A 14,999-nucleotide genomic window follows, 5' to 3' on the forward strand; every position below is an offset into this window, starting at 1 on the left:
TGGATGCATATTACCAAGCATAGGATCACCCTGCACAACCTGAACAAGTGGGATAAACTGTCTATACATTGTCTTACAGTTTCAGGGCAGAAGCTCAGGTCCTGCAGCAAGCTCTCTCCTGGCACACTTGCAGCCCACCATGCTTTACATCAACTGAGGTGTCTGAACCTATGAGAAAAGGCCATTACTGGGGGCATGGTATCCAATTTTTGGCAAGGCAGTTCAGCAGATATTAGTGTTCCCTGGACTCTTTCCTTGGGCAAACTGTTGGATTAGATGACCTTGTGGAGTCTGTCCTCCTTTTCTTTGGTTTGTATCATGCAGCTCACTGTAAGATTGTGCTGTCTGTGCTATCAAGAAAAAATATTCATGTTGATATTTTTTCCTGCATGTAGAGGATAACAGTATCTGGCAAAGAAATCTTTAATAAAGCTGCACTTGACCACTAACCTGTTGTGTTAAGGAAATTTGAATATTCTTCCATATTGTAAAACCAGCAAGACTTAAACACTGCTGTAGATAAATACCATAAATCTTGAAATGAAAGCATATGTTTCTTTCACACATTCCCACTTTTCTGCTTTAATTTGTCCCAGCCTACCTGAAGTGTTTTTACTGAAATTAGATCTGTTACTAGTATAAAATTATAGCTGTTCTATTTCTGTGATATAAAAACAAAGAAATAGAAATGTATCTGGTTAGACGTAGCATTGGATATTTTTAGTATTGTTTCCTAATCTTGCTGTGGAAATCTAATGTAATATAGAACATAAGAGATCAAATTATTATACTTATAGCTATAATATAAGCAATCAGGAATTACAAAAAACCCAGCAAACAATAATGGATATTAAAAATCTAATTATTTGTGTCATTTAGAGCATAGTATTTGTTTTGTAATACAACCATGAATATGGCACATTTGTGTAACACATTCTGTTTATTGAAAAACAAATGAAGATGAGATAATTTTAACTGCATATTTTATCATGGGAACAGGAGATCTGTGGCAAAAAAGAAGTAACAGAAAGGAATGAAAAAAACAGTAGGTGAGAAACATACAGCAAGGGACCCATTTCTTCTTTAGGATGGTTATGCTAATTTTTGGGACTTGCTGGAGCAGCAAAGTAGAGATTTTAGGATGAAGGCATCAATTACTAAATACTAATGCTATAAAGATATCATTAACTTCTCAAGGTAATTTCAAACACCCATTCATACCCTACTTTTCAAGTGCTGCACTTTTACTTGAACTCTGTAAGAGGTAAAACTCTTTGAAAGTCAATAAAACTTAACAGTTTCCTTAAGAAAACAAAAGTGGTTTCCTTGGGAAATATTATGTTCTAATCCTCCACTAATTTGAAAAAAGATAATAAACTATCTAGAGGCCCCTAAATAAGACCCAGAATTGAGATATTAGACTACTGATGTACTATTTTTAAGGAAGTGTATGCTTGGATGCATTTTAAGCCTTACTAAGCACTTCTTACCTGAGCTTAGGTTTGTGGCTGTTCCCTGACAAAATAAGGCAGTGCATGAATAAAATTCAAACTATTGATTTTTAGTAACTTATTTTTGACAAAAACATACTTCTCAATTTAAGTCACATAACTGCATGAAGTCAGAATCCCAAATTATTAAGGAAAATGACTGGGTGAGAGAGGGACACTGCATCTAATGAAAACATTCTAGCAGGAAAGCAGACATATTTTTGCCTTAACATTTCACTTTATACATTGATCTATAATGAAATAGTCCTGCTTCTTACTTTCCCTCATTTTGCTGAAACTTAATACATAGATGGAAGTGCAGCAGTACTTGTGAATGTATGGTCAGGACTATTTTCTTTCCATTTGAGTTCTAAATTAAAAATCTGAAATCAGGCCATTATCACCCATTGAATTCTCAGGCATAGCTTACAGAAACAGGCGTTTGGGGGTTTTGTTGTTTGTTTGTTTTGTTTTGTTTTGTTTTCCTAGTGACTTTTCTTTCTCTTCTCACAGCCACATTTCCTTTAACATCCCCCAAAGCAGCAGCTCTCCCAACTCTTCTTGCAGTGTCTTGCAGTGTCAGCTCTTCTTGGGGTGTCCTGTGCAGGGCCAGGAGTTGGACTCAATGATCCTTTTGGGTCCCTTCCAGCTCTGAATATTCTGTGATTCTATGATTCTGTCTGCCTTGCTATCTGAGGTATTTTTTTTATTATTGATAATTATCAATATATACACAGCTGAAATATTTTTTAAAACAATTGTTTTGCATATATCATCATATATCATCATATATATCATATATCATCATATGGCTTTGCGATATTAAAGAATTAAGCAATGAGATACTGTCGCGGGTTCGGTTTGTAACCGGGCAGAAACACCAATTTAGTGTAGTGGTTTGGTCCAAAATACTCATTACTGTTTATCTGCTGTGAGATAAGAATTAGGAGAAATGCAAAACAGGCACCAAACTTGAAAGAATATAAAGAAGTTTATTAACAGACCTAAAAGAAGAAAAAAAAATTATACCACCTTCAGAACTCTCCTCCTCCCCCCACCTTCCTCCCTTCTCCCACTGACAATGTTCAAAGACAACCCTTAAGATGTTCAGTCTGTTTACCACTTCCATAATAACCTTGTTCAGTCCATTTAGAAAGAGAAGTCTCTTCTTGCTCATGCTATGAAAACATTATCACAACGAGACAGCCTCCCACTTCCAAATATTGTTCAGTCCATTTAGGAAGAGGAGTCTCTCTGCCTGCGTGTGAGTCCTTCCCCCGACTTGCAGCTTTTCCCGCAACTGCTTTCGAGGGTCCACTCTTGAAGTTTTTGGGGTACAATTTTAAGGTTGAGCCGTTCAGAAACAAAAACAGAGGCCCTTCTCCTTCCCTGGGAGCAAAGGGTCTTCCTCATCTTCATCGTTAGGACTATCTCTGGGAGCATCTCTAGGAACTGAGGTTTTCTCCTTTCCCATTTGGAGCAAAAGTCCTCATCTGGTTCATCTCTCCCTGTCCAAACTTCTCATGAAATTACAGCTGCGTCAGCATCTGCCTATCTCAACGCAGGTGCTTCTGCTCACGAGTTGAACGCTCCACCCCCCATATCTTCATGAAATTACAACAGGATACTCTGATATATCATAGCTTCACAAGAGAATTTCAGCTTTAAGCATCTCCTCTCTCTCTTCCCTCAGGTTTTCAGCTCTTCACAGCAATAAAAAGGGTTAATCTCACCTCGGCCTTGCAGCTTTGCAGCTGGAATGTTGAATTTTCTTATCGCAGTGGAGAGGGGGGAGAGCCGAGCCGCTCCGGCTGCCCACGGCAAGGCAGTGGGGGGGGTTCCACGACTGGAACAGGTCCATGGCTTCAGGATGGCCGTGGCCCGGCCCGGCCTGGCCCAAGCAGGGCCTGGGCTGGGCCCACTGGGCCCTGCTCGGGCCCTGCAGCCACCTGTCCCAGCGCCGGAAACGAGAGAGAGCTTGGAGGGGGAGTTTGCCTATTCTTAAATGTGGATCACAGAGGTGATCACAACTTTAAGTGGCTTAGAGAATTGTCCATATTCAAACTGGCCAGCTGATAGGTTCTATCAGTTCCCAGAGGAAACTGTAAGCACCCCTTAGCAAGGACGTCCGTTCCGGGACTATGCTTGCTAACCTATGACAGATACACATGCAACAGTCACATCAACATTGTGGAGGTGGTATTCATGGGTGGGTTGAAAGTACCAGACTTCAGAAAACAGACCAACTTTGTGTTATAAGTGCAAATGAAATTATTTGGAGCTGGACATAAAGACACAACAGCCTTCTCAGCAACTGCTGTTGAGCTGAGCAAACCTCTGAAGGCAAAGGTTGATGATTCTCCTTCTTTTCCTTAACTCTCTGCATCACAGCAGATACCAAGAACAGGATGCAGAGAACATTTTGCACTGCTTGATCCTTCCATTGTGGCCTGGCATGGTGGGAACATGTATAAAATCCATGTTTCACAGACTGATTTGCCTGTGTGCTTTGAGCAGGAGCTGAGTCTTCCTGTCTTACATGGTGAGTTCCTCTTTCACCTGTTGCCTTGTAGAAGGTACAGAAGGAGCATGGTTCCATTCCCAAACAGAAAATAAGTTAAAATGTTTTATGCCTTTTTTTGTTTGTTCCTCCCCCCCTTCCATCAGTTCCTTTTGGGCTCTCGTACAGCTGCTGCTTTGCTTCATAATCTCACTTCAGGTATGCAGACTCTTGAAGGTCACTTAAGAGCAGCATGACTTTTGCATAAACATAGTCTGTGAAGTTTTCATGAACTGTGTTCTGGCTCACCCTCCAGCATTTTAAATAAGATTTTTTATTCCAAGAGAAAAATGGATATTTTACTGCTATCCCTTCTCCCTCTTAAGAGAAGCTTAAGAAATGCTTTCTATAAGACTGCTTTATTATTACTGTTTAGAGTTAAAGTTTAAAAGCAAATGCAATAAACCACCATCACCAAATGGCCTCTATTATATAATAACTTTAATTTACTCTGACTCTCTGAGGATCTGAGCAGTCTGAATAATGTTATTTTCTGATATATTATCAGAAGAAAAGAAACTGTGGTTTTCATGCAGAATAATGAAAGAAATGGGCCATGGGTAAATCAGAAATGAAATATCGCAGAAAACAGTGGTATATAGGAGATATTAATGCAGCAGATTTATTTCAGAGTTGGAGTAGCTAATATTCTTCACCTTGGTTCCACCAGGTGACAAGGAAAACAGCACTGATATTTTCAAAGATCAAGTATCCAGTAAACTCATACAAGCAGACAGAAAAACACAGATTGTAATTTTGAATGGAGTTCTGTTTCTTTTTCAAGAAAACATCACCATACAAAGATAAATGTTGTGAGACACATCATGGTCTTACCAAGACAACTGATAACTTATGGCTGATGAAGCCTTGGTAGTTAGGAAAGACAGTCTGTGAAAGACAAGTTTTTAATGGATTGAATATAAGAGGAAAAAATTAGCAACAAACAATTTCACTCTGTAAAAAGCTGTCTTAAGAACAAAAGAGAACATTCATTAGCACACAACACAATGTGCTAAAAGATGTGAAAGCAGGAAGAGGACAGGTGCAACAGAGATAAGGGTATACGGACTTGGCATCACCCACGTTCAGAGCAATAAAAGAGGCATGTGGGAGGACCAGATGCATCAAGGTTTGTAATACACATTGATTGTCCCAGCACTAGAGAAGGCAGTCACAAAGTACTCAAAGCAAACCACTTTTGTAAGCATACTAGGCAGGAATATAGGAAATTAAAGAGCATACAATTTTGCAAAAGCTCCTAGCAGAGGAATTTAGCAATAGTACAACATTCCTTTATAGCTACAATATAAGGTCAAGAAAGGAGTACTAAAAAGTTATTTATATTCAAATATGACACAAGAGAAAAAGAATAACCAGAAAAAGTTTTTTGCCATGATAATATCTTTTGCATCATTGGAACTATAGGAAGTGTGTATTAGAAAGTACATAATAGAAATTACAAAATCTAGATTTTTAACAAATACTTGTACAAAGCAAATAACAGGCTATAAAATCATTGTGCCTTATTCAAAACAAGATTAGAAAAGACTCTTTTAATATGACAAAATGCTTCAGAGCAGAGAATACAAAGTTCATCAAGATGCCTACAGGCACATCATATGACCGAGGCACATGTGTGTGCAGCTCCAGGACTGTGCACACTGCTACAACTGCCATTAGCAAAATGCCTACAGGAAAGAAAAAAACCCTTCAGATCATGGCATACATGAATATAGTGACAAAGGTGGTGAGTTCACTGCAATGTATTGCCTCAATTACTGCACTAGAAATGGGAGAGACTGTTCTGATACAGTGTGTTAGCCTTTAAGACCTAGAAAGAAAATAAAGTGGAATAAAGTGGATAAAATTTACCTGCTACAGATGATGTAATAATTTTGTTTTACAGGTCTCGTACATTCTATGTACTATGTTCTACCTTAACTTGCCTGATTACCTTGATTAGGTCCAAAAAGAGCCTAAACTTTGAACTATGAGGCAAAAGGTATAAAAGAGAAAGCTGGGAATTTTTAGAGAAAAGCTTTTGAAAACAATTTCTTATGGACGTCTTGTATGACAGTATACTCTTATCTATTTTTTTTTTCATATTTTAAAACACATGCATGTTAAAATAAAAAGAAAAATAAAAAGCCAGAGGAATATTGGAGAAAAGAGCACAATGTTACTTTCGTCATGCCTAATAGAACTTGGCAAGTAACACACTTATATTAGGGAAGCCAGAACCTACTTAGCAACATGCTAGTCAGAACTGTGGTGAGTCACATCAATCACTAGATGTGGTATTTGTGACAAACTATTTCCCAAACAGACCCTGCTTCTACAGGTCTTCAGCTATGTGCATTTTAATGAGTTGAAGTCTCAAATAAATAACGATTCTGTAACAGTCTGTTGTGGTTTGCGATTTAAGTCAGGAGCCCAGGAGTTAATCAGAGGAAAGAACTACATTAGAGGCCTGTAAAGTCTACCACAGAATTGTAAACAACCCCAGCAGGATGACAGCCTGTGAGTGTGATGCCTTCTGTATCTGGAGTGAGGGTGCTGTGTCAACAGACTCGCCTTGATCGGGCGCCTTGTTGTAGATCCCAACCACAAGGTTGATTTTGCCTAAATTACCATCCACTCAGCTGGGTTCTTCTCCTGTGACAAGTGTTCCATCTATTCAGTGATCACACCAAGCTGCCACTGACTGTGGTGCACTTGTATCCCACAAACCCAACCCTTCCCTGGGCAAAGCCCCGTGGGCAGCAGGTCTAGGGAGGGAATTCTGCCCCTCTGCTCTGCTCTCGTGAGAGCCCACCTGCAGTGCTTCATCCAGCTTTGGGGCCCACAGCACAGGAAAGACATGGATCTATTGGAGCAGGTCCAGAGGAAGCCACAAAGATGGTCAGAGGTCTGAAACACCTTGCCTTTGATGACAGGCTCAGTGAGTTGGGGCAGTTCAGCCTGCAGGAGAGAAGGCTCTGGGGAGACCTTATAGCAGCATTTTGGTACTTAAAGAAAAGAACAAACATTTTAGCAGAACATGTTGTGATAAGACAATAATGGTTTTTAAGTAAAAGAGAGTAGACTCAGACTAGATTTAAAGAAGAAATTCTTTACAATGAGGGTGGTGAAACGCTAGACCAGGTTGCCCAAAGATGTGGTAGATGCCCCACCCTTGAAAACATTAAAGGTCAGTTTTGATGGGGCTCTGAGCTACCTGACCTAGTTGAAGATGTCCCTGCTCATTGCAGTGACAGAGTTAAACTGGATGACTTTTAAGGCCCCTTTCAACTCAAACCATTTGATGGGTCCATGGAAATGACAAATATTTAGCTGTAATTACAGTATTAGGAACAAAGACTTAATGGTGAAATTACTGCTTGTTACGTTGATCCAACAAATAAATAAAATGTAAGTTCATTAATTTGTACAGAACCCATATTCCAGTGAGAGGACATAGTTCAGTTTCTGCCTCTTTACAGATGGTCCCCTCACATCCTGTTGGCACAAGAAAGTGAATCTCACTCCTGAGAGTGAAGATACCAACACAGCCTAATGGTTCTAACACATATGAGTATTAATTTTGGCACCTACAATTTTAGCTTATAGATATGCAGGCACACTGTCAGGTCATATAACTGGTGCCTTAAAAGGAGCAATGGATATTAGTCTGACATGGTTCCTGACTGATGTCCACCTAACAAACCAACTTCCTGAGGCTACCACATGCATTAAACAGCAAAGCAGACGTGTACTGTTAGAGAGCAAACACATTTAAGTCATGAGTTTTAGAAGTTTAGAGTCATGGCTTTTCAATATTCATGAATCCCACAGCTAATACTTACGGGGCAGCTCCTTGAGCAAGCTGCTTTTCAAGCTTTGTATAGATTTTGGCAGTAAGAAAGCAATCAATCCTTAAGAAGATGGTGTTTCCTGCCTTTCCTGGACAGTAAAAATGATGCTCAGCAGACTTTTCCCAGCTAACCACATCCTGGGCTGCTTTCTAGGGCCCAATGCTCGTCATTTCCCATCCTTTCTGCTCTCCTCTTGTTTTATTGCATTGTAGTGAATTTCATTGGAGAAAACAATATCCTGCACTTGTTATGTGCAGGTTTGAGTTTGAACAATAGGGTACAATGTGGATAATTTTATAATTCCTATATTATTACAGACCTGGAGAGAACCAAGTCTTCAGACTTCCAGTAAGTCTTTCTCTGTTGAAAGCCAGAGGGAATTGGTATAATTTGGGAAGAAATACTGTGGTTTCTTGAAACACCAAATGTTTATTTAATCAGTTACCAGGGAGAATATGATTCTTTCCAAGAAAGGTACATTGTGTTTTACACAATTTGTAATAACAGAGCTACCTTTCTGTCTGAGGTCCTTGATGCTTTAGTGGGACTTTAAGTACATTTAGGCTTTAGCGGCAAACATAGGGATTATTTTGCTCCAGGTCATTCAATAAAGATTACACTCCTACACATTGTTCTGTGTCAGAGTTGTATGTGCCTGCCTGTTTCACAACAGATGGCTGCATTTCAGTACTTTTATATAGAAGATGTATATGGAAGGTTGAAAAAAACATTTGTTTTTAATTCAACTTCTTCCAGCTGCTTGTATGCTTTAGTTGTATCCATCAAGCTTGATGTCATGCAAGAGAATTTTTTAAATAGAACTTTGCAAATTTGTTTCTGTTCATTCTGGATCAAGATTTATTTGGAATGGTTGTACAGAGAGTGTACATCGAGTATGTTTCATGTTGTAGCATACCAGGCATTGTTTCATGGGATATTGCAATCTGTGAAATACAAAAAGGAGTAAGATACCTTAAAATATGGTCTTTTGGTTTTCAGGGTGAAAGAGCACTTGCAGTTCTGAGAAGGGAGCCTTAACCTCTGCTTCCAGGCTTTGAGTGAGCATTTCTCATGCTGGTTTACCTTTTCAGAGCTTTTTTCCTCCCTGTATTGCAAGGATATCAGTAAGATACATTGCAGGTTTTTTTTTTTTTCCTAATACAAAAGTAAATGTATGGCTGTTCAATTTACAGATAGAAGAGTGTTTTCAGTGGCCTTTTAAGTCTAGATCATCAAAGTTTCTTACTGGATTTTCCAGTAAATGTTGATTTAAAATGCTACTTTATGTGTTCGGCTTCAGTGATTTAGTAATTTTCCTCTACTTTGCCCTTGTGCTCTGTGACAGAGAAGAGCTGGTCTGGCTTCCTCCGGGCTTTTGTCACCCAAGATTCATTGATGAGACACCTAAGGACGAATAAGGCACCGATGTAAAGTCTCAAAGCTAAATATCAGAGTGAATCATGATCTAATATAACAAATGCATCCCCTGAAAAAATAGGAAAATAGGCTAGAGCAAGGTCTTCTAAACTTTGCTTCTTTCCTGTTTTAGAACAGGGTGAACCCCAAATCCACTTACAGCCGCACATCAGGGCAACTCATCAGAAATATGGTTTTCTGACTGGTATTTATGAAGTGGCTTGTATTACTAGAGGCGCAAGTACAGAACGCGGGATAGAGGATACCGCTGTTTGGGGCAGTGGAAAAAAAAAAAAATCCCCTTTGCACTCCTTTCAACACAGTACTTGTCTTTCTCCGCAAGGTCTGACAGGGACGAAGAGGACGCCGTCCTGGATCTCCAACCCCTCTCACAGATCCTACACCCCGGGGAAGGCCCCGAAGGGAATCGTGTGTCGGAAGGGTCGCTGTGGGGTAGGAGGGGGGGGTTCTACGATCCTCGCTGGCCCGAACTCAGCGCGGCTCCCACTCCGCTCCCGGCACAGAGCCGCTCTGGGAGCGCTCCCTCAGACCGGCCCCGCACCGACCGCGGGGAGGCGGGGCCAGCAGCACCCACCAATGAGAAGCTGCGGTCCGCACTGACTGACAGGCCACGCCATCCAATAGGAGCCTTCACTTTGGCAAGGGCGCGGCGCTAGGGGAGCTCTGCTGTCCCCGCCCATTGGCAGGGGTCGGGGTGGGGCATGGCTCCTGGGCGGGGCTAAGCGCCGGCGGGGCGGGCTCTAAGGCCCGTATATAAGCCTGGCGCGGCGCAGCTCCCCCCGCTCAGTCGGCGCAGCGTCGCCGCGGGGGTTGTGCGTGCTGCGGGTCTGTGCGCCGCGCCCACCGCCTTACGGTTCCCGTTTTATTGTGTGCGGGGCCGCCGTCCTGCCTGGGTCAGCGGCTCCCGGGACGCCTCTCTTCCCCCTTTCCTCCTTGTGCGCCTCCGCAGAGTGATTTCTCAGCGCCCCTTCCCCGCTGAGAGGGGGTGTCTCCCCGGCCCGCGCCCCTTTTCTCCCCGCTCCTGGCCGGGGGCTTGCGGCGCTTCCTTCTGGATGCGTCCCCGCAGCCCCGGGCGGGAGGCGGCCAGGGGGAAGCGCTGCCTCCGAGGATTTACCGCCGCCTGGGACTCGGACCCGCTCCTTCCCCGCGGGTGCGCCCGGCACCCCGGCTCCGTTGCCGCTCCGGGCCGCTGCCATGGACGAGAAGTACCTGCCCGAGCTGATGGCGGAGAAGGACTCGCTGGACCCGTCCTTCACCCACGCCTTGCGGCTGGTCAACCAAGGTGAGGGGCGGCGGGGCACGGCGGGGCGGAGCGGGGTCGCCTCATCCCGCGGTGGGGTCCGGCCGGAGTGAGCGGCGGCCACCGAGGGTGCTCAGCCGGAGGTTCACCCCTCCCACTGCACCGCTTGGAGGGGTTTGTTGTTCTCAGGCTGTCGGTGTTTGTCGGCGCCCGGCGCCTTCCCCTTTCTCTGCCGGGCAGCATCGCCCCGGGCAGCCGCGCACGCTGGATGCCTTCTCTCATTGCTCCTCTTCCATCGGTGTTTTCTTTGCCATCGCTCTCTGCTCGAGTTACAGATTATTCCGAGTTGAATGGCCGTGTAGGACCGCTGGGTCTGCTGTCCTCTGCTCGGGCTGCGCGTCATTTAAAACCCCAGAAGGTCTTGTGTTTTACCCCGTTTCTGAACAATGAGCAACCGATTGTTTACATGTGCGTGAGCCTTCTTAAGAATGAGCCGACTACCGATGTTCTTCCTGAGAAACTTTGGGCTCTGCAGCTAAAATATTAAGGAACCAACAATACATTTTAGTAAACCTTTAAAAAAGCCACAAAGCATATTTTGTTTTGCAATTATATAACTCCAGCTAATAAATTACTCTCACCCCTTCTGCATCTGTCATGTCAGATGTGCTTTAAAGTGCTGGCTTTTTGTTTCAGTGATGCAATACTGGCTAGAAAAGTCATTCTGTGTGAATTAAAGTATGATTTACTGTACATTTGGAGATACAGTATAATTGGCAGGTGACTTTCAAGTACAGCTCTGGAGAGCTAAATGCTTGATCCAGTCCTTAGGATGCTGAAGTGAAATAAGTTATGAAGCGATCCTCTTAATATAACACAGTGACAGCTAAAATTATTTTCTGCTTCAATTGCAGTGATTACAAAACTGTGCTTGATGTACTTTACATCCTATAACAGGAACAGGTTTAAATTGATGTGGCTTCTTCTAATGTGTTGTAGATTTTGATGTGTAATAGATGCAAATGCCCGTTGCAGAATCGGGAGAATTACTGTTGTCTGAAATACTCTGGAGTTAGGGGTTGCTGTCACAGCTTCAGCTGTGGAATGCATATGCCAAGTGCGTTGTAGCTGCATGTCCATGGGTGGTTGAGATTTTGCATATTTTTCCTAACTTTGAATCCATAAAAATGCCACTGTTGATAATGGGAAAAGGAGAATTATGTTAAAAACCAATTATTTGTTCTGTTTGCTGTAAATAAAAAAACTTACAGAAATTCAACTTGATGGCTGCATATAATGAAGTTTCTCTCTAGGTAGTGAAGAATCTTCTTGCATGTGTAAATTATTCCAGGGAGTTAGAGAAGTATGTGATTTACTATTTTGTAAACAGTGTTAAAGGAAGTATACCTGACTTTTTGACTTTTATGAAAATAGTGCTTTTTTGAATTTGATACTTTTTGAGGTTCTCATTGAAGTGAGAAATTGGAGGACTGAAACTTTTGCCTTTCATCATGGTATCTGCATGCGTACATTCAGCTCAAAAAAACCATTGTCAGTGAAAAAATGTAAAAGTATGTGAATCCAATCTCTGTGGTCTAGTAGGTATCTTGATTTTTTTTGTTTACTTTGAAAGTGAAGTGTTTCACATGTTAGAGATGGGAAAAAGAAAGATTGAGGGTGACTTACCAACTGGTTAACTCTAGTTGAAAATGGAAATTTGTATAATACCTATGTAAAATAGATACTTTAGTTGTAGAATCACCAAAAAGCCAAATAAAATGAAGTAACTGTGTAATACAGGTAGGAAATGTGACTTCAGGAGGGGGTGTTTTACAAACCTATCCTGCCATGACACTAACTTTATCAGGGGCTGTTGTTTTTTTTTCCTCAATTGTAATAATTCTATGCACTTAAGTGAATGGAAATTATTACTGGAAATATATATGGAAATGTTCTGGCTTGGATTTTGTGTGCCAGGTCCACTGAGTATTTTCTATGTTAGTTCATCTGGAGGCAAATGAAATGGCTTGTCTAATTTTTTTAACTGGATTTGTTTATCTTTTAATTTTAGAATGGAACAGGTTTCCAAGTTTGGCTTCTTTTTGGTGTCTCTGAGAATGTCTTAGCAGAGGTTTTAAGTGCTTTAAATAACCATCTTAATTATGTAATAGCATTTTGGTGTCTTAGTAGTATTAAATTTGCTATCTGTATTTACTTGAACTGAAATACTGTACATCAGCCAGATTTCTTCAGAAACTCAAGATTAATTTGTAAGAGTTGTATGGATGAAGCAGAATCTTTCTGAGATCCTGAAGTAATTCAGGTGTGTTTATTGCTCAGACAGAAGAGCCAAATTGCTAACAAATTCCCAGGCATGTTGAAATTTGGTTTCTAGGGAAAATCCTGGGTCTAGACTTCTGAAATTTGGTAATTATAGTTTTCAAATGGAAGTGGACAAATTTGCATATTATGCTTATAATTACACATTTACACAAATTACATAATTTTAAATTTAAAAAGTGGAGCTTGACCTGCTTCAAGTTCCTGGGTAACATTTCATTTAAAAAAGAACAGTGTGGAAGTAACTAAGGTGCTGTAGGAATACTTTATTGAGCAGTATTATTAACCTGTCTTTCTAAATTAAGGTATGACAGAAATTTCTCTGCCTTGAAACCTTGTTTTGAAAGCACTAAAATCAAATATCAATATCCTTCAATGTTCCTGCATAGTACCTATAAGTGCTGATTTTTCTTGTTGAGAACTCTGCTCAAGGATTTGATGCTTTGTCTCCTTGGGACACAAATACAATACCCATTGCTTAAATATTGTTTTAGAGAGTCATTGAAACATTTAGCTGCTGCTTAAATTTTAGAACAGTGGGAGTCTTTTCCAGGAGACTAGACTTTATCCGCTTGATCTAATTAAGAAGATTTATTTGTATACCTGAAGATTAAGCCATCCTAAAAAGGGGATTTTTTTGCCTGTAAACCATTAAACACATTATAGATTGGAAGCAGACTTATTTGCATGTGTAGTAAGATGACCATGCTAATAAGATTAATTTGTAGCTGGTACCAGACAGTGGGAACTGGAACATTTTGTCTAGTTATTAGCTTATAGTAAGTTCTGTAAATGAAGAACCTTGAGAAAGATGAGGCTCTATGAAGAGGCAAGAGCTTAATACATTTATATTTGTGTTTTTCCTATTTTCAACTCTCATGTGCTCATCTTTATACAAAATCTGAAAAATATTTCTGTCTGTGGAAGTGATGCTAGTCATGAAATCAAGCCTTATTTCGAAGGCTGACTTTGCAGTGGTGGTTGTCTGTAAATGTTGGTAAATGTGCAAGTGTAGTGTTGATTGTCACAACTTGGTTCATGAGTGATGCTCTAAAAATACTGAAAGATCTGTGAGAAAGTTACCTTTTTTCACATATATTTATAGTAGTGATTCAAGACGAGTGGTTAGTGAATGTTGAATGAAGTATGTGAAACTGCAGATGGAAGAAGCTAACTGTAAATAAAACATGTTGATACCAGACTCATTTTGTAACAGGGGAGACGTGGAAGTGTGCTTGGCAGTTGCTTGGTTTGTGTAAAATAAAATGTGTAGGTAATGAAAGTTAGGGCTGCTGAAATCCTTATGTCAGAAGGTGATGAGTCCTGCTGCCGTTGCTGAAAGACAACTCTCTTGTGCAGACTGGAGCTCTGGAATTCTTCCTTACAAGCTCATTTTAGTGGCTTTGAGATTTGGGGTAATGTCAGAAGTTGGCAAGGCTTCCTTTAAAATGTCAATGAGATGATGTACAGGAATACCAAGCCTTCCTATCAGTAGATGGCTGTATGTGCTAACTGTGTGTTGAATGGTCTCCCTGAGCCACATGTCTAGTAGTGATCAGCAGGAGCTTGCTGTTTGTTGTGTCAAATTTTGCTTAGGAGTTCAATAATCAGAGCAGTATCTCCCTAAATTTCAGGGAGAATGGAGTGTGAGGAAGTGTACTCACTTTCTGCTTTGTAGAGGATATTAGTGGTCTAATTTTTTTTTCAGCAGGTAAGGGATGGCTTTGTAAAAATGGTTGAAGTAGGAGTTCAGTAATAAATTAGGGTTCCATATATATTACTGACTTTTCATGCTTTAAGCTCAGCTTGGTTGGTAAGTACTGTGCAGCCACTTGTTTCCTGTCCCCCGGTAGAATGTGGGGGGAATTGAATAAAGGTACTACCTGTGGGTTTAATGACTGAAATAATGTAAAATATAATATTTGTATTGAAAAGGAAAAACACAAATAAAACCCAAGAGAAATAAGTGGTGCAAAATATAGTTGTTCTTCATCTGCTGACTGATGCCAGGCTGTCCCTGAGCTGCGATCAGTAGCTCTGAGTCAACTCCCCCCAGTTTATATACTGGGCATGCATCC

General features: G+C 41.0%; 1 protein-coding gene across 3 annotated transcripts in view; it reads left to right on the plus strand.

The window, feature by feature from the left end:
- The first annotated feature begins 10,136 nt into the window (after positions 1 to 10,136).
- KHDRBS3 (KH RNA binding domain containing, signal transduction associated 3) overlaps positions 10,137 to 14,999 on the plus strand; it is a 91,894-nt gene continuing 87,031 nt past the window's right edge. For 2 of the 3 annotated variants that reach the window (XM_039549020.1, XM_039549021.1), the window contains exon 1: positions 10,137 to 10,623. In XM_039549020.1, the coding sequence (XP_039404954.1) occupies positions 10,536 to 10,623 (88 nt within the window). In that variant the 5' untranslated portion in view covers positions 10,137 to 10,535. The remainder of the gene's footprint in view (positions 10,624 to 14,999) is intronic. The other variant, XM_039549022.1, reaches the window with a different exon arrangement.

The sequence above is a fragment of the Corvus cornix genome, chromosome 2, assembly GCF_000738735.6.
Source record: "Corvus cornix cornix isolate S_Up_H32 chromosome 2, ASM73873v5, whole genome shotgun sequence".
NCBI classification, from domain to species: Eukaryota; Metazoa; Chordata; class Aves; order Passeriformes; family Corvidae; genus Corvus; species Corvus cornix.